Genomic DNA, 27689 nt, shown 5'->3' with positions numbered 1-27689 from the left:
GACCGGAGGGATTCCATCCGGAAGTGCCGTACCTTTACGTGCTTGTTTAGGAGCTCAAGTCCAAGATGCGGTGCACTGTCCCGTCCTTCTTTGGCACGACGAAGAGGTTTGAGTAAAAACCTCTGAATCTCTCGTGTTCCGGAACCGGAATGATGACCCCGTTTTGGCGGAGGGATTCGATGGCGCAGTGAAGAGCGTGAGACTGAGCTCCCGAACTTGGGAGACGAGAGGGAAAAAACCGAGCTGGAGGGGAGGCGGAGAATTCTATTTTGTAACCAGAAGACACCAGGTCTCTGACCCATTCGTCGTGGATGACGGAAAGCCAGACGAGTCGAAAAAGAAGCAGGCATCCGCCTACCTCGGTGGTGTCGACTGGAGTTCTCCCCAAGTCATTGTGAAGGAAATCTGGAAGGTCTAGAACCTCTGGTTCTGGGTTGTCTAGGTTTTCCCCGCAAGGACTGGTTCGGTCTGTAAGAAGGCCGAGAGTCTCTGTCTGTGAGTGTAGATCGTTCTAATCTGGAAAATGCAGTGGAGTTGGACCAGAAAAGGCCACCGCGAAAGGGGTGAAAACGAAATGGCTGCTGGCGCTGAAAAGCAGCTTTTGGCCTGTGTTGAGGGAGAAACTTGCTTTTTCCCCCTGTAGCATCGGAAATAAGTTGGTCCAATCTTTCTCCAAACAGGCGTCCGCCCTGAGAGGGGAGAGAAATCAGAGACTTTTTTTGAGGAGGAATCCGCACGCCACTCTCTAAGCCAGATAGCTCTCCTGATGGTAACAGCGTTTGAAGCCGCGGTTGCCGCACAGTCTGCTGCGTCTAAAGATGCGTACATCACATAATCTGCCGCCATAGCAATTTGTTTGGCGAGGTCCGCCACCTCAGATGGAAGAGCCTGGTCCTGAATGGATTGTGCAAGAGCATCAGCCCAGAAAACCATTGCTTTGGCGACCCATGTCGCAGCGAAGGAAGGAGATAGGGAGGAACCTGAGGCTTCATACACTGAGTGCGCCAGAGAATCTAACTGGCGTTCTGTGGGATTTTTGATTGATGCCCCGTCAGATACTGATAACAGCGTTTTGGTAGCCAAACGCGATACCGGAGGATCTACCAGCGGTGGTTCCGTCCAATCCTTAACCAGATCTGTGGAAAAGGGATATTTTGATTCCAGGACCTTTTTACCCGTAAAACGTTTATCCGGTCGCTCCCTGTGCCTCCGAACTATCTCTAGGAAATCCGGATGGTAGGCGAACACCTTATGGGATCGCTTGTTTCTCGTGAAAGAGACTGAATTAGGGTCATCATTATCATTATTGATCCGGAGCTGAATTAGGGTCATCATTAATCTTTAGCGCATGATTGACAGCCTCAATGAGGGAGTCAACAGTTGATCGGAACTCCGGAGAATCCGGGCCCATGGACGCCTCAGACTCATACTCAGAGTCATGATCGCTTCGAGCCCCTGGGGAGGGTGAGCGAGAAGTGGAGCTACTGGAGACTGAATGGCGTGGTGAATGCTCAGGAGAGGTAGTGCGGATCTGTTTTGTGGATGTCCGAACCTCCTTCGGGTGAGAGCAGCCCCTGCTGGCCGATGATTCCCCTGTTGTAGAGGGGTCTCTTAACCCAGGGAAACGAACGCCCCGCTCCCCAGAGGGGTCATGAAGGGATTCAATCGCCTTAGCTAGTGAAGCCACGGATTGAGACAGTGAAGTGGCCCACTCAGGGGGGCTAGGAACACTGGGGTCGGTAGCGGCGGAGGGCTCCTGGGCAGATTGGACATCACAGGCTGGGCAGAGCGGGGAGCTTTGAGGCCTGGGAAGAGGAGCCTGGCAGGTGGTACACGAAGAGAAAAAGGTTGTATGTACCTTAGTAATTTTTACCCCTTGACTGGGACATGTTGCACCCCAATGTAATGAGAAAGCTGCTATGAGGAAGCTGAGGGGTAACACTGCAGGGAAGCAGATAGTGTTGTCTCCTTACCCAGTCCTGTGCCCCGCAATAGCTGAGTGGGAGAAGAAAGGATCCTCCGTGGAAAAGAGAAAAGCCGGCCGGTGCTGTGTGCTGCCGAAGGAAGATGGCTGCCGAGAGTCTGATGTGTAGTCTCGCAGGGAGTGAGAAGCGCCAGAAGCGTGGGCGGGGCCGCAGGGATGATATATGAAGTGGGCGGAGCCTACCGGAGTGCGGCCTAGACAGGGCCGAAGCCGGGGACTAAATTTCTGGCCTTGGCCGGCGCGCATCCACAGACCGCAGGGAAAAGAATCGCGGTGCTAAGGTGGTAACCCTGCCACTATGGAGCCCCCCAAAAAAACGTGTGACCGCCAGGAAAAACCGACCCCTAGTGCACTTACCCCAAAAGAAGGTGCTCGGGGTAAATAGGACGGTGCAGAGTTGGGGGAGCCTCCATCCACCATCCCCATGAAAGTGGGGTGGAGAGGAACTGTCCGCCTCCTTCCATCATCCGCTTTTTCAGTGGTGATACAGTGGGGGCTGCACGGACGCCACAGTGGAAGAGTGCCTCTGAACAGCCGAGGGTGAAACCTGGTGGGCAGGGCAGATGTCCGGCAATAAGGCCTGGCTGCAGAAGAGGATACTGGAGGTAACACACCAGTGCTCGTCTGTAAGTAGGGGGGAGATCGGTGCCCTTGAAGGGGCCCGTCGCCCAAAAAGGTCAGCTCAGGCAGTGGCTTCCCACGTCGCAGGAGAGGAGAGGTAAAACTCCCATGCTCGCCTGTTGTTGGTTCGGGGAGATCGGAACATGAAAGAATCCGTCGCCCCTTCGTCCAGAGATAAAAAGGTTTAAATCCAGTGTGCCTCCTACGGACACTAAGCTTGAGCTGGGTCTCTGGAAGCCAGCATGAGGGTGTATACTGCAGGGGAGGAGCTAACCTTTTTTGTCTCAACTTAGTGTCAACCTCCTAGTGATAGCAGCATAACACCCATGGTCCTGTGTCCCCCAATGTGGCGAAGGAGAAATGCTCATTTGTTGAATTTGCAGCATTAGGAGGTCACATTCACTGAACAAAAAAGCTATTTAACTTCAAAACATCCTAACAGGCCAAGTTACATGTTAACATAGGACCCCTTCTTTGATATCACCTTCACAATTCTTGCATCCACTGAACTTATGAGTTTTTGGAGAGTTTCAGCATGTATTTCTTAGCATGAAGTCAGAATAGCCTCCCAGAGCTGCTGTTTTGATGTGAACTGCCTCCCACCCTCATAGATCTTTTGCTTCATACTCCAAAGGTTCTCTATAGGGTTGAGGTCAGGGGAAGATGGTGGCCACACCATGAGTTTATCTCCTTTTATGCCCATAGCAGCCAATGACTCAGAGGTATTCTTTGCAGCATGAGATGGTGCATTGTCATGCATGAAGATGATTTTGCTCCTGAAGGCATGTTTCTGCTTTTAATACCATGGAAGAAAGTTGTCAGTCAGAAACTCTATATAATTTGCAGAGGTCATTTTCACACCTTCAGGAACCTTAAAGGGCCCTACCAGCTGTTTCCCCATGATTCCAGCCCAAAACATGACTCCTCCACCTCCTCGCTGACGTCGCAGCCTTGTTGGGACATGGTGGCCAACCACCAACCATCCACTACTCCATCCATCTGGACCATCCAGGGTTGCTCGACACTCATCAGTAAACAAGACTGTTTGAAAATTAGTCTTCATGTATGTCTGGGCCCACTGCAACCGTTTCTGCTTGTGAACACTGTTTAGGGGTGGCCGACTAGTAGATTTATGAGCCAAAGCAAGCCTTTGAAGGATCCTACACCTTGAGATTCGAGGGACTCCAGAAGCACCAGCAGCTTCAAATATCTGTTTGCTGGTTTGTAATGGCTTTTTAGCAGCTGCTCTCTTAATCCGATGAACTTGCCTGGCAGAAACCTTACTCCTTATGCCTTTATCAGCATGAACACGTCTGTGCTCAGATTCCGCCACAAATCTCTTAACAGTACGAAGATCACGCTTAAGTTTTCGGGAAATATCTAATGTTTTCATCCCTTGACCAAGGCATTACACTATTTGCTGCTTTTCGGCAGCAGAGAGATCCTTTTCCTTCCCATGTTACTTGAAAACTGTGTCCTGCTTAATAATGTGGAACATCATTTTTAAGTAGTTTTCCTTTAATTAGAATCACCCGGAAAACTAATTATCACGTGTTTTTTATATTGATTTCAGTGATCCATTGAGCCCTGAGACACAATACCATCCATGAGTTTATTTGAAAAACAAAACAATTAAATCTTTATGACACTTAAATCCAATTTGCATAATAATTTGGAACACGGTGTATACTACGTCGCTGAACAATATACTACATAGCTGTGCAATACACTACGTAGCTGTGCAATACACTACGTGACTGTGCAATATACTACGTGCCTGTGCAATATACTACGTGGCTCTACAATATACTACGTGGCTCTACAATATACTACGTGGCTATGTTATATACTACGTGGCTCTGCTATATACTACGTGGCTGACCAATATACTACATACCTGTGCAATACACTACGTGGCTATGTTATATACTACGTACGCTGTGTTACATACTACGTAGCTCTGTTATATACTACGTAGCTATGTTATATACTACGTCGGTTGTGTTATATATTACGTCACTGTGCAATATAGTACGTAGCCTGTGCTATATACTACCTACATATGCTAGAATACCCGATACGTTAGAATCGGGCCACCATCTAGTGGAAAATATTGTCCTCCATTTAAAATGGGCAAGGAGCGTGGCAAGGGATGGGGAACTGGAAGTGGTGGTGCATGCAGAGGCCATGGGCAAGCTGAAATTGTGCCACAACAAACACCCACATCTTATCTCCCGACCTTCCTGTCCCAATTACTAGAAGACCGCAGCACACCACTATTGAACGCGGAGCAGTGTCAAAAGGTTGTTGGTTGGATAGCGGATAATGCTTCCAGTCACTTTGCCACCACCACCACGACAGTCTTCCACACGGTCAAGTCTCAGTAGCCTTGAGTCTGGACCGCATATTCCTCACCCTGATCCTCCTTCCTCCCACCATGCCGAATGCTCGGAGACAACTGATCCCACACTTGGACACTCCGAAGAGCTGCTCACTTTTCCATTTATAGATTCGGGCCTCTCGCCCGGACCACTTGAAGCGGGGCAAGAGGAGATCACATGTAGCGATGCCCAAATATTTGAGCAGCCACAGTCACACGAAGGCGATGGTGGGAAAGTGTCACAAGAGGTTGACGATGATGAGGCAATTGCCAGAAAGTCAGGAGGAGGACCAGGGTGCGGAAGTGGAAGAGGAGGTGGTGGATGATAGAGTAACGGACTCAACCTGGCAGGAGGATATGCAGAGCGAGGACAGCAGCAGACAGGGGGAGGGTGGTGCAGCACCCCAACAGGCAGGAAGAAGCAATGTGGTGGCAGCAGACAGGAGGCGCGCAACCGTTCCCCATAACCCCAACACAACGGAAGTTGCCAGTACAACTGTTAGGTCTTCCAGAGCCTGGTTGTTTTTTAAAGACTCTGCAGATAACCCCAAAAAGGTAATTTGCACCACCTGCCAGGCCAGCATCAGCAGGGGTAGCAAAACTACCAGCCTGACCACCAACAGCATGATCAGGCACATGGCAGCAAAGAACTGCTTCAGCAGCGTTTGCAGCTTCCGGCTCACCGACTGGTGTGTGTTGTCCCCACGCTTTGGAACTCTACACTGCAGATGTTGGGAAGGATTTAAGAGCAGAAGAGGGCAGTCGTTGACTACCAGCATCAACAAGGCTGTCAGTATTCAGCTCACACTCCACACATAAGACCTCAGGAGTGGACATGGATGTCAGACATATGCACCATCCTCCAAAACTTTGAGGACTCCACCAAGATGGCGAGCGGTGATCACGCCATAATTAGCATCACCATCCCGCTTCTCTGTGTTCTGAAACGCTCTCTGCTCACAATCAAAGAGAAGGCATTGCAGGCGGAGTACGATGAGATGGAGCAAGTAACCATACAGGGTGATTACACACAGGCCAGCCTCATCTCATCCCAATGTGGATGGGGTGACAATGAGGAAGAGGAGGAGGAAGAACAGGAGCCAGTTTCTTGCGCTATAGACGTTACTACCTGCACAACTGTCATACCGTCTATTCAGCCTGGATGGCCTGAGGACAGGGAGGAGGAGAGCATGGTCCGTTGTCCTCTTGGTGAAGAGTCTTGCCTGTTAACAGTCTGGCAAGCATGGCTGAGTTTATGCTACGCTGCCTTTCCCGTGACCCTCGCGTTCTCAAAATTTTGGGTGACAGTCATTACTGGTTGGTGACACTTCTAGACGCACGCTACAAGGAGAACTTTCTATCTCTTATTCCCGAAGAGGACAGGTCTACTAAAATGGGGCAGTACCAAAAGGCCCTTGTTGCGGAATTATTAAAAAAATTCCCATCTGAAAACACTGGCGGCAGAGGTCACAGTTCATTGGACAACCAAGGAATACAGGCGAGAGAGACAATTCCAATCCAGCAGAGGCAGGATACAATGTGAAAGTTCTGGGAGAGTTTTCTCTGACCCTCCCATGGCACAGGCCCTGAGGCGCGGGCTACTCTGACAAGGAGTGCAAAGGATGGGAAGATGCTGAGGGAGTACCTTGCTGACCATACCAATGCCCTCTGTGATTCCTCTGTGCCTTATAATTATTGGGTATCCAAGCTGGACATGTGGCATGAATCGGCTCTCTACGCCTTTGAGGTCCCGGCCTGCCCTGCCGCTAGTGTTTTGTCAGAGAGGGCTTTTCGTGTCGCTGGTGGAACTATAACTGATAAGCGCATCCTCCTGTGAACTCCTGTGAAAATGCTGACAGGCTGACTCTTATAAAAATGAACAAGGGCTGGATTGGGCCATAAACTCCAATCCAGTGTATTTTTTTGTGGGAGGTCTATTCCCATGCACCTCTTCACACCCACACATGGGTATATGCTTCCTGATTTTGGCTATTTCCTGTTGTCCTCCTCCTCCTCCTCATACACCATATCACCAGGGTGACCGTGGTCTGTGATGCAACACCCACACTTTTTTTTAAGGATGTTTATGATGCCCGTTAAAAAAAAAAATTGTTATAAAGTATGTTCATGTATACCCCCAGGGGTAAATGTTTGTCAGCCCATACACTTCGTGCATGGGCATTACAAGTATAGGAGACCAGCTCCTTTCTAATGGGTACATTTTTTTATGAGGCCCTCCTCCATATCTCTTCCAAGGGGCATTGGAGTGCCTCCAAATTTTTGGCCTTTACATTCACTGCATAGGAAAACACTATGGGAGACCGACTTCATCATAACGAGAACATTGTTTTCAGGAGGTCCTCCTGTACGTCTCTTCAAAGGGGTATTGGGGTGTGTCCAAATTTTGGGCAGCCCTGCCACTCACTGCATACGCAATAACAGTATAGGAGACCCATCGTTTAATAATGCGAACAACAAAGCATAGCCGGCTGATGGCTCTATAAGAATAGTGAGGGCCAACTGCTGGCCCTCTAAAAATAGGCTTTGTGACTTTCAGAGTCCCTCCTTCATAAATGAAACAGGATGCGTGTGATGATTTGTCATACACGGCCAGATAAGGTTGTAAAATGTTAAAATGACATTTCCCAGTGAATGCATTTGTCTTGGTTGAAAGCAATGCTAAAGTTGAAAAACGCATCAAAAACGCTACGTGTGAACATGGCCCAAGGTGTGGAGGAGCAATTTTGTTTTTGGCTCTTTATTTTGCCTTATGTACAAGTCATTACCCTGGAAAGGATGTTCCTGAACATATTTCCCAGGAAAATCCATTTTGGTTTCGTTTTTGTATGTTTTATTGCGAGTCTGTAAAAGTGGCGTACGACTCTCAACATTGTTCACAGCAGTGACCTGGGAGTTAGAAATGCTTCTAGGGGTCTTCCCCATGCTGTTCCCATGTCATTTGAGCACTGTTCCCATTGATTTTCACAATTTCTAGTCCCTCTGCAGACCGCCGGGGGGAAGCCTCCGGAAAAATGCTCGAGTTTCCATTAACTTACATTGAGCTTGTTGCTCTGGTCGAGCACCCGAGCATTCCAATTTGCTCGACCCGAGCAACGAGCACCCGAGCATTTTAGTACTCGCCCATCACTAGTGATTAGTACAACACCTTATCCCGAGTACGCTCCCTCATCACTAATTTTTATGTAAAAAATAAATTTTATATATAGATATTTTGTTTTTTCATGTGTTTTATATATATTTTACAAGTAATTTGTCTCTTTAAGAGATAATAACATTTCTCCAGAGAACTTGAACTAGTAATTCTGCTATGCAGTCATAAGATTGCCAGGTCCTCCAGAAGCATCAGCGATGATGATGATGCTTCTTTTTTGTTGTATAGCATTGAGTGCTATGTCCCTGGTGAAAGAGAAGACAGACGCAGCAATAAACCACTTCAGTTTTCTCTTCAGGGTCCCTGGATGTGTCCAACAACCAGGGACCAATCTACTTATGCTAGATGGTATGAGCTTTAACCCCCGTGCCATACATTTGCAATGGTGCAGGGTTAAAGCTCAGAACGTAGAACAGTAAATTTAAGGCGCTTGGTCATTATGTGGGCCTGTGAATGTTTAGATTGCAAAAAAAAAGACTAAGAGGAGACTTAGTAGCTGTCTACAAATATCTGAAGGGATGTCAGTGTGGAGCGATCATCCTTATTCTCATTTGTACATGGAAACATGAGGAGCAATGGAATGAAACTAAAAGGGAGAAGATACAGATTAGATATTTAAAAAAACTTTTTGACAGTGAGGGTGATCAATGAGTGGAACAGGCTGCCATGAGAGGTGGCGAGTTCTCCTTCAATGGAAGTATTCAAACAGAGGCTGGACAGACATCTGTCTGAGATGGTTTAGTGAATCCTGCATTAAGCAGAGGGAAGGACATAATTACTCTGGAGGTCCCTTCCAACTCTAACATTCTATGGGTAAACAAATCCTAAACCTTATGCAAAATGCTATCCAGGTATCCGCAGGCAGTTTCTTCAGCAGGAAAGTGTCATGCGATCGTGGTGGAAACCCCTACCATATAGGCTTTATTGACATCTCTTCACAGGAATAGAGGCTGACACAGGATGCCGATGAAACCTGCTCAACCTCGCCACCATATCAATTTTCATTTTCAGACTGGATACCAATATTTTGTAATGTAGGAAGAACAATATAACATTTCACTATATGTTGTTTCTACCATACGCTGCAATAATCTGTCACATTTTTTTCCTTCAATTACAAATAAAATATACAAATTGCCTCTTCTGAGAAAAAGAGGACTTAACTCTATAGCGCCACCTGTTGGAAGTAGCGATCCTACAAGTCACAATCAACCCTCTAACGAGTCGTGCAATATGACTTAGGATAAATAAAATATATTACCTCAGGCTCTAAAACCGAGTTATCGACTAGCACCACGTGTACCAATTTGGGATCAACTGTTTCAGTTTCACCTGCCTGTAAACGGTGAAAAAAAAGTTTAAAGTCACAGTAAGAATTTGGGGAAATTGTGAATCAAAATTAAAAACAAAAAAAAAAATAAAACACATTTCTAGCAAAAGCGTAAAGTACATACTTCTTGAGTATTGAAAGAATCAGTTTATACAGTATAAGGGCCTTATAGCTACTGTCACCCAAGTGGCTTTGAAAACTACAAGACTGCTGTCTGTGTGCAAAGTGGACAAAACGTACAGCAAAGTCTTTTGTCAAAAAAAATTACATTTTGACAGTCTACTATTTAACAAGCCTTTTAAAAGAAATACTTCAATGACACAGGAACCGAAAAGTTAGAGCATATTTAGTTCAACTTAACCTGAGCTTCACTGATTCTACTGCTCTTTTCCATTTTGCGCTGCATCACTCCAATGCAAAGATAATCCAACTTGTTTCTTTTGGAGTGCAGCATGTGAAATCTCGGCTTTGCAGTCTAACTGTGCATTTCTTCAGTCTTCTCTGTGGGTGTGAGCTGTCACCTCCCAGATGCTGCCAATCGCAGCTCACCAGTGTCTGAAACTAATAGACCAGCTGCGTATGGGAGGGAGGAGTGAAAGAGCATATGCCTCTTAGAAAAGACTCTGTAAGCAGAGATTTCACATACAGCGCTCCAGAAAAAAACAAATGTGAATATCTCTGGAATGGGCTGATGCAGCACAAAACAGATTAATGTGTCAGAATTAGAGGAATTTTTACAATTTATTGTAACTCCGTTTTTTTACCAAATAACAGGTCGTCTAAAGACTATGTTTTTCCATATATGTAAATAAAAACAGAGGATATGATTGCATAAAAGATGTGCCTCATCATTATTTATCAAAACTATTGAGTGTAGCCTAGTAGTATGATCTATCATGATGCAGGTTAGACTACAATCTGCATAATTTCACTGTATTATTATTGTACATTTTTATAGCGCCATTTATTCCATGGCGCTTTACATGTGAAAAGGGGGCAAATATAGACAAATATAACTAAACATGAGCAAAAAAACAAGGCACACAGGTACATAAGGAGGGAGGACCCTGCCCGCGAGAGCTCAGTCTGCAGGGGATGGGTGAGGATACACTAGGAGAGGGTAGAGCTGGTTGTGCGGCGGTTCAGGATTTTGAGGATCACTGCAGGCTGTAGGCTTGTCGGAAGAGGTGAGTCTTCAGGTTCTTTTTGAAGGTTTCTATCGTAGGCGAGAGTCTGATGTGTAGGGGTAGAGAGTTCCAGAGTATGGGGGAAGCACGGGAGAAGTCTTGGATGCAGTTGTGGGAAGAAGAGATGAGGGGAGTAGAGAAGGAGGTCTTGAGAGGATCGGAGGTTGCGTGTAGGTAGGTACCGGAGACCATGTCACAGATGTATGGAGGAGATAGGTTGTGGATGGCTTTGTATGTCACTGTAAGGGTTTGAACTGGAGTCTCTGGGTGATAGGAAGCCAGTGAAGGGCTTGGCATAGGGGAGAGGCTTGGGAATAGCGGGGAGACAGGTAGATTAGTCGGGCAGCAGAGTGTAGGATGGATTGGAGTGGTGCCAGAGTGCTAGAGGGGAGGCCAGAGAGTATGAGGTTGCAGTAGTCAAGGCGGGAGATGTGAGGTTGCAGTAGTCAAGGCGGGAGATGATAAGGGCATGCACTAGTGCTTTTGTGGTGTCGCGGTCAAGGAATGCGCGGATCCGGGAGATATTTTTGAGTTTGAGATGGCAGGAGGAGGCAAGGGCTTGGATATGTGGCTTGAAAGAGAGGGCAGTGTCGAGGATCACCCCGAGGCACTGGGCATATTGGACTGGGGAAAGTGAGCAGCCATTGACATTGATAGATAGGTCTGGTGGAGGGGTAGAGTGAGATGGGGGAAAGATGATGAATTCTTTTTTGTCCATGTTCAGTTTTAGAAAGCGAGCAGAAAAGAAGGCCGAGATAGCAGACAGACAGTGTGGGATTTTAGTAAGTAAGGAGGTGAGGTCAGGTCCGGATATGTAGATCTATGAGCTGTCCTAGGCCGAAGGTGTAGATGGAGAAGAGTAGGGGTCCTAGAACAGAGCCTTGAGGAATACAGACGGACAAGGGGCGGAGTGAGGAGGTGGTGTGGGGGAGGGAGACAATGAATGTCGGTCTGTCAGATATGACAATATCCAGGATAAGGCCAAGTCTGTGATGCCAAGAGATGAGAGGATCTGCAGCAGAAGGGAGTGGTCCACAGTGTCAAAGGCAGAAGACAGGTCCAGGAGAAGGAGGATAGAGTAGTGTTGCTTGCTCTTGGCTGTTAGTAGGTCATTGGTGACTTTAGTTAGGGCTGTTTCGGCTGAGTGATGGGGTCGGAAGCCAGATTGTAAAAGGTCAAAGAGGGAGCACGAGGAGAGGTGGGAGAACAGTTCAAGATGGACATGTTGTTCCAGTAGTTTTGAGGCATAAGGGAGAAGAGATATCGGGCGACAGCTAGACACAGAGGATGGGTCAAGGGAGGGCTTTTTGAGGATGGGTGTGATCTTGGCATGTTTGAAGGATGAGGGGAAGACAACTGTTGTGAGTGAGAGGTTGAAGAGGTGTGTTAGGGTTGGGATGACGACCGCGGCAAGGTTAGGGATGAGGTGGGACGGGAGCAGGTCAAGCGTGCAAGTGGTGAGGTGTGATCTTGACAGGAGGGTGGAGAGCTGATCTTCTGCCATGGTGGAGAAGCTGGTTTTGGAGGAACAGGGTTGAGCAGCTAAGAAGCACAATGGGCGCTGTGGGCCAAAGCTTTCTCTGATCGTATCGATCTTCTGTTTAAGGAAAGAGACAAAGTCTTCAGCAGAAATGAGAGGGGAGGGAGGGGGTGCGGGGGGGACGGAGTAGAGAATTGAAAGTGTTGAAAAGCTGTTCAGGGTTGTGAGACAGGGAGGATATGAGAGATGAGATGTTTGTTTTGCAGCAGTGAGCGTTGACTTGAAGCTGGCGAGGGACTGCTTGTATGCAGTGAAGTGGTCGGCAGAGCGGGATCGCTTCTATCTCTGCTCAGCGACCCTGGAAGCCCGTCTCAGTTCTTTGGTCAGGCTGGTCAGCCAGGGCTGCCTGTTGAGTGTACGAGTTTTGCTATGCATTAGTGGGGTGGCCAAATCAAGAGTAGCGGTTATTGTGGTGTTATAAAAAGTGGCAGCAGCATCTGTATAATGAAGGGAGGCTATGTCTGTAAGAGGGAGAAGGGACTCGGAGTGATTGTAAATTGAGGTGTTTGAGATTGTTGCGAGGGTGAGTGAGTTCGTGGAGTGGGGGTTGCACACTAGGAGAAGAGAGGAAAGAGAATGTCAGTAGGTTGTGGTCAGACAGGGGGAGGGGTGAGTTAGTGAGATTAGTAAGGGAGCAGAGGCGGGTGAAGATGAGGTCCAGCATGTGGCCATCTTTGTGAGTGGCCTTAGAGGACCATTGAGTGAAGCCAAAGGAGGCAGTCAGTGATAAAAGTTTAGAGGCAGCTGAGGTGGCAGTGTCAATGGGTATATTGAAGTCAACCATGATGATAATGGGGATATCAGCAGAGAGGAAATGAATTAGCCAGGTGGTGAAGTGGTCGAGAAAGGTGGAGATGGCTAGTTCTGGGGGGCGGTAGATGGCAGCCAGCTGGAGGTTGGAGGGGGAATAGATGCGGTATATAATAATATATTATTATTACCAAATCACAGACGATCAACTGTACTGCAATAGTATAGTCAAGTGAAATAAAAAAAATCCTGCACACATACCAGTATAGGGGCTCATTCGGACATCTGTGCAAATCGGTCCTATGTCAGACCGCAATGTACAGACTTATCCCGGCTCTCCAGGCAGCCTTCTGTTTTCTGTCATAGAGGCGCGGTTGGCACCGCTTCAGCCACTACTCAGTATAAAGCAAGAGGCGGATGTAACCACACCCACAACACCGCCTAGTTGGCTGTCAATCAGTGCAGGGGTGTGGTTACAGCCACCAATCACTATACACAGGGGTGACTGAAGCTGTGACGGCCACACCTCTATTTCTGAAAGCTTACAAGAATAAAGTTCATTTCCTCCTGGTAGCTGGGCTTTCAGTGCATCGGCCGCACAGATTTAAAACGCTATTAAACTGCAGATTAGGTTCTGACAGTGTATTTGCCTTTATGACCTCTTGGGTTAGAGTATTCCACAGTCTGACTACTCTAACTGTAAACTGTCCTTCCTCCACATGTAATATACCTAAATAAGGCAATACGTACAAAAGAAAAAAGCAAATTCACATCATTCAGTAGTACATTAAAACAACTCATACCTACCTCATTTATTGTTACATTTATTATACGAGTAATGGGGTCTTGATGAGTTACAATTCCACACATCCATTTTTCATTCTCATCTGGTCTAAATACCTTGACCTCTTGACCTTGAATACTGCAAATACCTAGAAAAAAAAAATGAACAAAAATTATAATAAGGCAATAAATTAACTGCTTGCAGGTCACCTAATGACTCAAAACTTAATTTGACTCAGCAATGACGTTTTATGTCATTGTAAAGTAAAGAAAGATCGTTCAGATGCAGGAGCCGGCTTTCAGAAATGGTTTGTTACCATCTGCTCCCTGAACAAGCACTGTGTATATAGAAGTTTAGGACATTCTTCCTTCTCCCGTCCCAGTGAACATGTAACTTCTCCTCTTGAAGACCTTATGTGGGGCTTATGTTTGTATTAAATACCGTATATACTCGAGTATAAGCCTAGGGTGGAAAATGCAGCAGCTACCGGTAAATTTCAAAAATAAAAATAAATACCAATAAAAGTAAAATTGATTAAGACATCAGTAGGTTAAGTGTTTTAAGTGTTTTTGAATGATGGGCCCATATAATGCTCCATAAAGTTAATGATGGGCCCATATAATGCTCCATAGATTTGATTATGGGCCCATAAGATGCTCCATAGAAAAATGTGCCACATGTAATGCTGCATCAAAGTTCATTATGGCCCCGTAAGATGCTCCATATAAAAATGTGCCCCATGTAATGCTGCATCAAAGTTCATTATGGCCCCATAAGATGCTCCATATAAAAATGTGCCCATGTAATGCTGCATTCAAGTTCATTATGGCCCCGTAAGATGCTCCATATAAAAATGTGCCCCATGTAATGCTACATCAAAGTTCATTATGGCCCCATAAGATGCTCCATATAAAAATGTGCCCATGTAATGCTGCATTCAAGTTCATTATGGCCCCGTAAGATGCTCCATATAAAAATGTGCCCCATGTAATGCTGCATCAAAGTTCATTATGGCCCCATAGATGCTCCATATAACAATGTGCCACATGTAATGCTCCATACAGTTCATTATGGCCCCAGAATATGCTCCATATAACAATGTGCCACATATAATGCTCCATGCAGTTCATTATGGCCCCATAGATGCTCCATATAACAATGTGCCACATGTAATGCTCCATACAGTTCATTATGGCCCCATAGATGCTCCATATAACAATGTGCCACATGTAATGCTCCATACAGTTTATTATGGCCCCAGAAGATGCTCCATATAACAATGTGCTACATGTAATGCTACATACAGTTCATTATGGTCCCATAAGATGCTCCATATAACAATGTGCCCCATATAATGCTCCATGCAGTTCATTATGGCCCCATAGATGCTCCATATAACAATGTGCTACATGTAATGCTACATACAGTTAATTATGGCCCCATAAGATGCTCCATATAACAATGTGCCACATATAATGATCAATGCAGTTTATTATGGCCCCATAAGATGCTCCATATAAAAATGTGCCACATATAATGATCCATGCAGTTTATTATGGCCCCATAAGATGCTACATATAAAAATGTGCCACAAGTAATGCTGCTGCAATAAAAAAAAAAAATTACATACTCCCCTCTCGTCGCTGCCCGCTGCTCCTCAGCGTCCCGTCTCTCCACAGTGACTGTTCAGGGCGGTGCACACACTAATACGTCATCGCGCCCTCTGACCTGAACAGTCCATGCAGAGGATGCGGAAGACGGGGCGGCGGTGGAACGAGGAAAGGTGAATATGAAATATTCACCTGCTCCCGTCGCGGTCCCTGGCAGCTTCTCCCGGATAGGTGGTCTCCGGCAGCTTCTTCCTCTGTTCAGTGGTCACTGGTACCGCTCAATACAGTAATGAATATGCGGCCCCACCCCTATGGGAGTGGAGTCCATATTCATTACTTTAATGAGTGGTACCACGTGACCGCTGAACACAGGAAGAGCTGCGGGCGCCAGAGACCATGGGACATGCAGGGACCGCGTCAGGAGCAGGTGAGTATGTGACAGTCGTCGCTCCCCCTCACCCGCCGACCATGACTCGAGTATAAGCCGAGAGGGGCACTTTCAGCCCATAAAAATTGGCTGAAAATCTCAGCTTATACTCGAGTATATATGGTAAGTTAAAAAAATGTAACCCTTTTCATTTTGGGGAAGATATGACATTTTGATGGCTTTTAATTTCATTTTTGTGCTGTTGTGATGACCAAAATAAACAATTGTGGAGTTTCAATTTTCTTTCTTGCTACACCTTTTTCACTGATTTGGTTAAATTTTATAATACTGATAGAACGGCTTTTTATGGTCATGGAGATGCCCAATATGTGAATAAAATGAGGGGCGATTGCAATTTTTTTCTGAAATATTGTTTTCAATTTTTTTTAGTCCTTTTAGACTTGAACCTACAGTCATCAGATCGTTGTCCTATATATTGCAATAAAAAAACACCAAATAGTAAACTTCACACTAGGCAAATGTATATGAATATGAATAATTTTATTAAATACAAAAGAACATCTTTATAGTAGCAATGAGGGCATACTCCCAAATACAGGAACATGGAGAGCTATCCAAACAGGAATTACCATCATTATTATTATAATGATGGTAATTCCTGTTTGGATAGCTCTCCATGTTCCTGTATTTGGGAGTATGCCCTCATTGCTACTATAAAGATGTTCTTTTGTATTTAATAAAATTATTCATATTCATATACATTTGCCTAGTGTGAAGTTTACTATTTGGTGTTTTTCTGATTATTGCTTCATGGCTTTAATGCATGGATATTATTAGGTGTTGTGTCTATATATTGCAATGCAGCATACAGTAAAACATGGCAGGCTCTTATGAATGCCAGTCACAGCAACCCATCAATGCAAAGGAGGAAAGGGAAGGGTGAAAAGTGTTTAGAACAGTGCGCACCCCAGGCAACACACTGTTTAATGCCAAAAAATACACACCCCGGTCTTGAACAGGCTAAAAAAAGACTAATAACATTAGGATTTCAATCTATATATATAATCGTCTAAGGGGCACTTCCTTCTGTTTGTCTGTCTGTTTGTCCGTCTGTCAAGGAAATCCCACGTCGCTGATCGGCCAGCCGCGACCAATCAGCGACGGGCACAGTCCGGCCACGAATTCGCCCCTTCCTACTCTCTGTCAGTGCCCCCTCTAGTCAGCGCTCACACAGGGATAATGGCTGCGCTACACCACGTTATGCCGCGGTGTAACGCAGTTCGTTATCGCTGCTATTAACCCTGTGTGACCTACTTTTTTACTATTGATGCTGCCTATGCAGCATCAATAGTAAAAAGATCTAATGTTAAAAATAATAAAAAAAATAAAAAATCATTACATACTCACCTTCCAGCGCCTTTCCCACTCCTCGCGATGCTCCGGGCCATGCATTGCGGTTTCGCGAGACCGCTACGTCATCATCTCACAAGACCGCAATGCATTCTTGGGACCGGAGCGTCGCGAGGAGCATGGCTAAACGCCTCGCCTGGATCCGGGGGCCGACAGAAGTTGAGTATATAACTATATTTTATTTTAATTATTTTTTTTTAACAGGGATAAGGTGCCCACATTGCTATACACTACGTGGGCTGTGTTATATACTATGTCTCTGTGCTATATACTACATCGCTGTGCTATATACTACGTGGGCTGTGTTATATACTGCATGAGCTCTGTTATATACTGCGTCTCTGTGCTATATACTATGTGGGCTATGCAATATATTACGTGGCTGAGCAAAATACTACGTGGCTGTGTTATATACTGTGAGCTGTGCTATATACTACGTGAGTTCTGCTATATACTACGTGGCTGTGTTATATACTACGTGGGCTGTGCTATATACTACGTAGCTGTGCAATATACTACGTGGCTGTGCTATATACTACGTGGGCTGTATTATATACTACGTGGGCTGTGCTATATACTACGTGGGCTGTGCTATATACTACGTGGGCTGTGCTATATGCTACGTGGCTGTGCTATATGTTACGTGGCTGTGCTATATGTTACGTGGCTGTTACATGCTACGTGGGCTGTGCTATATGCTACGTGGGCTGTGCTATATGCTACGTGGGCTGTGCTATATGCTACGTGGGCTATGCTATATGCTATGTGGGCTGTGCTCTATGCTACGTGGGCTGTGGTATATTTCTCTGCTGTATCTGTGCATCATGAATCGTGGTATGTGTTAAAGAGGGGGGCCCACTGAGACTCTTTCGCCCGGGGCCCTCAAAAACCTGGAGCCGGCCCTGGCTTCACTGATTGTTCGCGGCTGGCCGGGCGTGACCAATCAGCGACAGACGCAGTCCGGCCGCGAATTGGTGCGGAATTTGACCCACGCTTCACTAATTGGTCGCGCCCGGCCCACCGAATCCTGTGTATAAATTGCATTATTCTGAAAACTAGAATACTAGAATCGGGCCACCATCTAGTATATGATAATGATGTTCAACCTATGATTAAAGGGAACCTGTCACTAAATACTTGCTAACAAACAATGACAAGACACACTCAAATGTATGTTTACTCTTAAACGCTGACTATACCTGGCTGCAATTGTGAACAAATACAAAGTGAGTCAAAAAACCATATCAATCTTTATTAAAGCAAGTCAAGAACAGGAAGATAAAATCAGATAAAAAAAAAATAAGCTTTATATTAAAAAAAAAAAAAAAAAAGCTACCCAGCAACCAACTAAACATTGAGAAATATTTAGACTTAAAACTCCAAAAATCAGATGCACTAAGGTGAAATATACAAAATGCACATGAATTGGCTGTATATAATAAGGACAAAATAGTGGCAGCAATGGTAAGGAAAAGGATTTTTTGGTACTCGCCGTAAAATCTCTTTCTTGCAGCCTTCATTGGGGGACACAGGTAATCATAAGTGTATGCTGCTGTCGCTAGGAGGCTGACACTAAGCAAAGAAGGAAATAGCTACTCCTCAGCAGTGTACACCCCATCAACTGGCACAAAGTATGTCAGTCAGTGAAAAAGCAGTAGGATAAGCAACAATAGCACAGCTATGTGCATGCCCAACAGAAGGCACATAGGCCCACCATAGGCACAAAAAAGGAGGGGCTGTGTCCACCAATGAAGGCTCCAAGAAAGCAATTTTACGGTGAGTACCAAAAATCCTTTTTTCTTTATTGCTTCATTAGGGGACACAGGAAACCATGGGATGTCCTAAAGCGGCCCCGAGGAATGGAACAGAATAACTTGGACAAATCAGGTCAGATGGCAGGTGACTGCCACCTGTAGGACCTTTCTTCCCCGAGCCTGCATCAGCCAAAGCATGGGTATGAATTCTGTAGAACCTCGCGAAAGTGTTGAGCCTTCCAAATCTAAGATGCAGAGGACTGGTGATGAACGGCAAAAGAGGCCCCCACCACCTAGGTGGCGTGAGCCCTTAATCCAGAGGGGGTTATCTGTCTTTAACATGATATGCCTCCAGTTTAGCCAAGCTAATCCTGCGGGCGATGGTAGATTTGGATGCAGGAAGACCCTTATGGCGACCTTCAGGGATGACAAACGAGGTGTCAAGAGCATCTGAAAGAAGCGGCTCTTGAGAGGTAGAAACGAAGAGCTCTGACCAGGTCCAGCTTATGAAGACACTTTTCAAGGGGATGAACTGGATATGGACAGAAAGAAAGCAGAACGAAGTCCTCATTAATGTGGAAGGAGGAGACCACCTTTGCCATGAAGGAAGGGACAGGTCTGAGAACCACCTTGCCCTGATGGAGTACGAAGAACGGAGAGCGGTGAGAGAGCGACCACTCAAGAGACTATTCTGATGAATATGATGGCTACCAAAAAAGCAACCTTCCAGGAAAGACGAAATGTCCTGAATGGGTTCAAATGGAGATTGCTGAAGAACACAAAGGACTAGATTAAGATCCCACGGGCCTACTGGAGGACGATTTGGAGGTGCCTGACGATCAACTCCCTGGAGGAAGGTCTTGACCTGGGGAACAGAAGCCAAATTTCATTGAAAAAGAATTGAAAGTACGGAGACCTGACCATAAGGGTTCCAAGAGAAAGCCCAGAGTCGAGGCCTGACAGGAGAAAACCCAGGATAGATGGAAAGGAAAAAGACATAGGAGCAGAGTGGTTGTCTTCACACCAACGAAAAAAGGCCTTCCGATACTGATGATAAATGCGTGAGGACGTACGACAAGGCAAGAAAAACCTGCTTCTCTCAGAATGGCGGCCTCAATGGCCATGCTAATAATATTCAGAGACCGAGAACTCTGATGGAAGAGGGAATCTTGTGAGAGTAGGTCTGGAAGTTTCCAGGGAAATAACTCTGCGTACCAGGCCCTTCTGGGCCAGTCTGGATCCACCAGGATTACTAAAATTTCCTCCACCTTGATTTTCTTGATGATACTCAGGATCAGTGGGAGAGGAGGAAAGAGGTAAGGAAGCTGAAATTGAGACTATGGGATGACCATGGCACTGTAATCGATCCCCAGGGGGTCACGAGACCTGGCTACGAAGAAAAGGCACCTTGTCATTCATCCGAAACGCCCATTAGGTCGACGTCAGGGGTGCCCCATTTCTGATCGAAGATGACGGGATTCAAGGAACACTCGCCCGAGGAGAAACTCTGACGACTTAGGAAGTCGGTGGCCCAATTGTCCACCCCTGAATTGTGCACTGCCGATATTGCTGGAACACGGCGCTATGCTTAAATCAGAATTCTTGATATCTCCATCATAATGGACTTGCTGCGCATTCCGCCATCGAGATTTATGTATGCCACGGCGTTGTCTGATTGAACGTGAACTGGATGTCCTGCTAGAAGATCCTGTCACTGGAGAAAGGAGAAGTAGACTGCTCTGATTTCCACACAAGAATGAATGGCCCCAAAATACACACGGAGGACCGCATGTAGATCAGTGGAAAGAAAGAGACAAAGTCCTCCAATACCAATAAACTTTAAATATAAAGAAATTTTATTCAAATACAATAATTTTTTTAAGAACAGTTAAAAGTAGGAAATGCCAGTAAACCATACATGTGATGGAAGAAAACGCAAACATTGGACGTTTAAGTAATCAGATTATGCCGTAAATAGGACGATGTATATATATATATATATATATATATATATATATATATATATATATATATATATATATATATACACTCACCGGCCACTTTATTAGGTACACCTGTCCAACTTCTTGTTAACACTTAATTTCTAATCAGCCAATCACATGGCGGCAACTCAGTGCATTTAGGCATGTAGACATGGTCAAGACAATCTCCTGCAGTTCAAACCGAGCATCAGTATGGGGAAGAAAGGTGATTTGAGTGCCTTTGAACGTGGCATGGTTGTTGGTGCCAGAAGGGCTGGTCTGAGTATTTCAGAAACTGCTGATCTACTGGGATTTTCACGCACAACCATCTCTAGGGTTTACAGAGAATGGTCCGAAAAAGAAAAAAAATCCAGTGAGCGGCAGTTCTGTGGGCGGAAATGCCTTGTTGATGCCAGAGGTCACAGGAGAATGGGCAGACTGGTTCGAGCTGATAGAAAGGCAACAGTGACTCAAATCGCCACCCGTTACAACCAAGGTAGGCCTAAGAGCATCTCTGAACGCACAGTGCGTCGAACTTTGAGGCAGATGGGCTACAGCAGCAGAAGACCACACCGGGTACCACTCCTTTCAGCTAAGAACAGGAAACTGAGGCTACAATTTGTACAAGCTCATCGAAATTGGACAGTAGAAGATTGGAAAAACGTTGCTTGGTCTGATGAGTCTCGATTTCTGCTGCGACATTCGGATGGTAGGGTCAGAATTTGACGTAAACAACATGAAAGCATGGATCCATCCTGCCTTGTATGGAGCATCTTTGGGATGTGCAGCCGACAAATCTGCGGCAACTGTGTGATGCCATCATGTCAATATGGACCAAAATCTCTGAGGAATGCTTCCAGCACCTTGTTGAATCTATGCCACGAAGAATTGAGGCAGTTCTGAAGGCAAAAGGGGGTCCAACCCGTTACTAGCATGGTGTACCTAATAAAGTGGCCGGTGAGTGTATATATATATATATATATATATATATATATATATATATATATATATATATATAAATATAGTATGCCATATATAAGAAACCACAGACCAATATAAGTCGAAATATGAATAAAATTAAGTACAAGACATACAGTGCATAGTTTATATTTAAAGTTTATTGGTATTGGAGGACTTTGTCTCTTTCGTTCCACTGCTCTGATTTCCAGTAGACTGATGGGAAGGGAGGCCTCCCGAGAATTCCAGCGACCCTGGACTGTGTGATGAAGGAAGACCCCCTCCCTATCCGGGTAGACTGGCGGTGGTGGTGACAACATGCCAGTGGAGAGGAAGGAATGATTTTCCGAGTAGAGCAGATGGGGAGAGGATCCACTATGTCAGAGACTGCCTTAATCGGAGGGGCAGTAGAATGGGAAGGTCCAGGGAAGAGAACCTTTTGTCCCAAGACGACAGGGTATGGACCTGCACAAAGGGCACAGCTTCCATCATCTTCCCCACTACACGCATGCAGAGCAAAAGGGGATACGGAGATGGATGCCTCATGGATCGAATCCGTAGACAGAGAGATGAGATCTTTTCCTCTGGAAGGAGGATCTAGGTAGGGGTATTGAACAGCATGCCCAAGAATACTAGGCGTTGAGTTGGAATCAGGAATGACTTTGCCCTGTTGACTATCCAGCCAAGACGGTCAAGAGTGTCCAAGGTGATCTCTGGCGACAGTCTCGGTATGACAAACCCTTGATCAAGAGATCGCCCAGACCGGGGATAATTACCGTATTTTTCTGACCATAAGACGCACTTTTTTCCCTCCAAATTTGGGAGGAAAGTGTGGGTGCGTCTTATGGTAGGGATGTAGCATGTGGGGAGGGGGGCAGCAGTGAGTGGGATCGCACTGTTATCCCACTTCAGGAGGCAGAAAAATGTCCCCACTGCCAGGAAATCAGCGCTGGGGAAACCATGTGGTCCCGATGATTAAGTGCAGTGAATATTCATTAGCTACTCCCCGCCCACTTATCAGCTGAGCGGTGAGCCCGAAACAGCAAATGAATACTGCACTTAAGCAGGGACACACATGGTTTCCTCAGCGCTGATTCCTGCAGCAGCTGGGGAGATCCGTGTGTCCGGGGGAGGAGGAGGCAGTAGCAGCAGGGTCCGGGGGAGAGGAGATCGCTGGTACCTTCCTGGGCTGGAGCTGAGTGCTGTGCAGTGTGCACAAGGAGGACCTGTGTGATGTCAGAAGTGGGCGGGCTGGAGCATCACATGGCAGCACAGAGCCCTCCTTCTTCTTGACATCATCACAGGTCCTTCAGACTCCAACACTAGAATCTGCTGGCTTCCATTACCTGTGCTGTGGAAAGGCAACAAGAGGGAGGGCTCTGTGTGTGCAGTCATGGGATGCTTTTACCTCACCACAGGCTGGCTGCCACAATTAAGAGGTTAGTCTTTCCAAAACACAATAAAGCACTCTGCCACTCCTTTAGTGAACTATAACTCCCAGCATGTCATAGGATCTGCAGGACATGCTGGGAGTTATAGTTCTCAAAACAAAAAGATTAAAGCGGCGCTTAATATACGATAACTCGTTGGGCTGCAAATTTAGACAAAAAAACACTCTTTTGTCAATTGTAACACATGAAGATGATCAAAATAAATTTGCGCACACTACGAGAGTTTGAACAGAACCAGAAACTGTATACAATAAAATGGTACTGCAATGATGTAATTCTAAATACGCAACCCAAAGAACAACTTGCAATGGTAACAATGAAATTTAACCTAATAACAATAAATATAATTACCCACGGATATATGCAGATGAAATGAAAAACATATATTATAGTAACCATCCACCAGGGTTGAAAGATGAAACCAAATAATGAGATTGTGTCCAGGAATGGCAACCGGTGCAGGGAATAGCTGGACTTATTTGCATAGAATGCTAGTCACTAGAGAATCAGAGTCTGATTAGATAGAAAGTGTATGTATGATTCCCACTTATAGAAAAGTCTCCACGGTAAGGTGGGAAGCTTTCAATTCTCGTTTTCTAGAACATGCATGAAAAAAGTAAAAAATGCTGTGAAAGAACTGCGTTACATGAAGCAGCCCCGGCCGGTGGCAGTGCTTCAATGACAAAAGACAGAGCTGCGTGCTGCAGACAGATTAAGCCTGGTAGTAAATCTGCTGTGTGCACGCAGCCTGTTATCTTAAGTTGGAGCTCACGTGTTAAGTAGAAGAGACGATGTTCCTTCTTCGGTGCTGTAGATCTCCGGCGTCCTGTAGTTCCGACTTCTAAGCCTGGTCACTTGCTTCCTCACAGTGTGTGCACCGTGTGGTGAATGGAGCAGGACCTATTGTGACGTCACTGGTCACGTGGAGCCGCAGGACAGACTGGAAACCCAGCGTTGAAGAGATACGGATAGCATAAAATCTCCCATGGGATTTTAAAGCCGCACTCCAGTGTTATTTTGCATTGCTGGAGTGGTGCTTTCAATATAAGCCCTGTGCCCCCATTCTTATACTCACCCTCCAGCATCTTCATATAGTACTTCACAGACACCACACTGGTCCCACAGCTTCCAACATAATAACATACTATTATATATAATAACACCACATATAATAGTATGTTATTAAATATTTTACCACATTTTTTTGCTTCAAATATTATTTTCCCTATTTTCCACCTCTAAAACCTGGGTGCACCTTATAGTCCGGTGCGTCTTATAGTCCGAAAAATACGGTACTACCCCCTTGGATCGAAGAATGACCATGACGGTTGCCATCATATTAGCAAACACCATGGGGTAGAAGCTTGGTCGAAGGAGAGCAGTGAATTAGTAGTTTTCCTCCTGACTCTCGAATCGGAGACATCTCTGATGTGGGACACAAATTGGAATGTAAAGGTAGGCATACTTTTCCTCTTCCGACAATCCTACAACCTGCCATAACCACCGTTCGACCAAACCACTGCACGACCAGCTTTAACCTCGCCTACTGTATTCCTCACGCATCCCTTGTAGATTGTGAGCACTCGCGGGCAGGGTCCTCTCTCCTCCTGTACCAGTCGTGACTTGTATTGTTTAAGATTACTGTACTTGTTTTTATTATGTATACCCCTCCTCACATGTAAAGCGCCATGGAATAATTGGCGATATAATAATAAAAAATAATAATACTGAATGTCCACCGAGCAGAGGAACTCCTCGAGTTCCATAGAGATGATTTCTGAGCCAAGAGATTCCATCCTGAAATGATGTAGAGGTGGACTCGACAGTATAGCCATTTGAGGCCCAGAATCGGACAGAGAGAACTGTCCTTCTTTCAAACCACAAACAGGTTGGAATAAAACCTGAAAAGTCTTCCTGAGGAAGGAGTACGATGACGTGTGTCCGAAGAAGAGAGGAGATGGCTTGAAAGAAATCTGGGACCTGAGATGTGAGCCTTGGGGGTGGGACTTGAAAAAACATCTAACTGGGGGTCAGGGAGGATTCGATCTTGTAGCCTGAGGTCACGATATCTCTGACCCAGGCGTCATCGACCACAACGAAGACGACGGCCACCCACCCCTGGGAGGATTCCCAAGTGGGAGTAACCAGTCATACATAAAAGAATCTATTGGACTGGGACCCTGAGGGTTTTGAAGAGTGACTCCTTGTGTGCCAGTGAGGGACTGGCTTGAAGGACAGCTTCCTCCTCTCCCGCTGAGCGGGAGAACGATCCTGTTGGGAGGAGATCCCAGGGGAGGAGAAGGGACGAAACTGAAGGGAATGTGCCTGATGAAGGAACGTTTAGGCTTAGGCTGAGGAAAGGAAGTGCTCTTACCGTCGGTAGGTTCAAAAATAATTTGATTCTGTTTAGACCCAATGAGTCTTGAACCCTGAAATAAGCAGGTTAGCTTCTTTGGCGCAGGATCTGCATTCCAGACTTTAAGCTAGAGGATTCTTTGTATGTCAATGATATTGCTGGTGACACGGGCTGAACAATTGGCGACCTCCAGGGACGTGGTGAGTTAATACTTTCCTGCATGGGCGATCTGAACCACAAGGTCAGCCAGCTCGTCTGGAGAGGCGGACGATAAAATGTTGGAGGAGTTTTGCCCAAGCGGAATGGACTTGGATACCCAGGTGGAAGCGAAGGCGGGACAGTGGGAAGCGCCAGCAGCCTCAAAGGCTGATTTGGCTAGTGTTTCGATCTGTCGGTGGTGTCCTTCAGAGAAAAACCGTTGGGCAGAAACAGAACCGTTTTGGCGGAGAGACAGGAGACCGGCGACTCTGTCCATTTGTTAATGAGGTCCGGACTAAAGGGATATAGGATATCCAATTGCTTTCAACAAGGAAACCACTTGTCTGGATGTTCCCAATGTTTAATAAATATTCCCTCAAACTCCTTGTGATTGGAAAACATCCGAGAAGGACGTTTTACCCTTTTGAATAAGACGGAGTGATCCTGGGGGAAACCTCATCCTCCTTAATATTTAGGGTCTGGCTAATGACTGATATGAGGTTGTTGACCATATCCTGAAGCTTGGAGGTCTGGTTCGTGTCGGGCTCAGAGTCTGAGCGGGACTCTGGTTTGGACCCCAGGGCCACCTCAGGGGAGGAGGCGTGGGATACTGAAGGCATCCTGGATGAAGTAAACAGGGATGGGGGAGCTGGATGAGGATCTAGAGTGAGTAGGCTTCTTGGATGTAATCCTTGGTCTGCCCTTCTGAGAGTGGTGTTGAGATGCCTGTGAATCATCCTGAGAAACAGTCGGAGCACTGGTGGCGGCAGACAAGTGAGGTAAGCGTTCTATGATCTGCACCAGGGACAGAGACACCTTGGTTAGGTCAGAAACTGATTGAGAAATAGCAACAGCCCACTCTGGGGGAGGGGGTGTGCTCTCATCCCGGGCGGCATGGGGCTCCTGTGATGCTAGCATGGTGGAAAGGCTGCAGGTCTGGCAGAAGGCCCAGGACTGGCCTGAGGGTCTTTTCTTTTCGCTGAGGTTACAGGCGTATGATGAAAGGGTCGAAAAGCTGGACTTATTTAGCTTAGAAAAAAAGACGCCCTGGCACATGACTTATTCCTTCCAAAGACCATACTAAGGACTAGGGGGCACTCTTTACGGGTGGAAGAAAGGCGTTTACGGAAGCTAGGAAAGGGTTCTTTACAGGAAGAGCCGTCAGAGTGTGGAATGCCCTACTGCAAGAGGTAGTAATGGCAGAAACTATAACAGCTTTTAAAAAAGGGCTGGATGATTTCCTCAATACACAACATTGTGGGTTATAGTTAATTTAGTGACAAATGTACAATTGGTGGAGAAAGCTTGTACTTGGTGGACCTAGGTATTTTTTCAACCTATTTAACTATGTATTTAGTGAATGACAGTGGGGAGGGAAGGAAGTGAGGTTCCCTATGTCTGGGCATATGTGAAGGCCTGAGGGGTACTGCTGCGGAGGGATAAGCCTCTGAAAAAAAGATTCAGCCTGGACAGAGCATACCCGGTTCTGAAGAGGAAGGCCTTGTCATTGCCAATTTGCTGGAGCTGCTGTGTCCCCAGAGCTGCACCTGGCAGCCGTGGACATGTCGGAGACAGAGTGCAGGAGAAGCAGTGGTCGGTCCCAGGCAATACGTGCTGCGGGATCCCACAGAAATGAGATCCTATAGGCCAAAAAAGGCAGACATGCGAGGTTGGCACGCCGAGGAATGGCCAGTAGAAAAAAGGCCCTGTAATAGGCCCCGCAAGCGTGAGGACAGTCGCTCGCTAAAACACTATGCGGTGGACTGAACCGTGAGCACTGCTGCCGTAGGTGCACGGGTAGGTTCCCACACCTTCTAAGTAATACATGTAACAAA

At 46.1% G+C, this 27689-nt stretch overlaps 1 protein-coding gene across 1 annotated transcript in view; it reads right to left on the bottom strand.

Annotated features, from left to right (window-relative positions):
* KDM3B (lysine demethylase 3B) overlaps positions 1 to 27689 on the bottom strand; it is a 98899-nt gene that overhangs the window by 56551 nt on the left and 14659 nt on the right. Inside the window, exons 5-6 of the mRNA XM_077265560.1 lie at positions 13772 to 13896; positions 9419 to 9493 (exon numbers count right to left, since the gene is read on the bottom strand). Of these exons, the coding sequence (XP_077121675.1) occupies positions 9419 to 9493; positions 13772 to 13896 (200 nt within the window). The remainder of the gene's footprint in view (positions 1 to 9418; positions 9494 to 13771; positions 13897 to 27689) is intronic.

The sequence above is a fragment of the Ranitomeya variabilis genome, chromosome 5 (genome assembly GCF_051348905.1).
Source record: "Ranitomeya variabilis isolate aRanVar5 chromosome 5, aRanVar5.hap1, whole genome shotgun sequence".
In the NCBI taxonomy this organism is placed as follows: domain Eukaryota; kingdom Metazoa; phylum Chordata; class Amphibia; order Anura; family Dendrobatidae; genus Ranitomeya; species Ranitomeya variabilis.
Note: the sequence above shows the minus strand (reverse complement) of the source record. Positions and strands in the feature narration are given on the sequence as shown.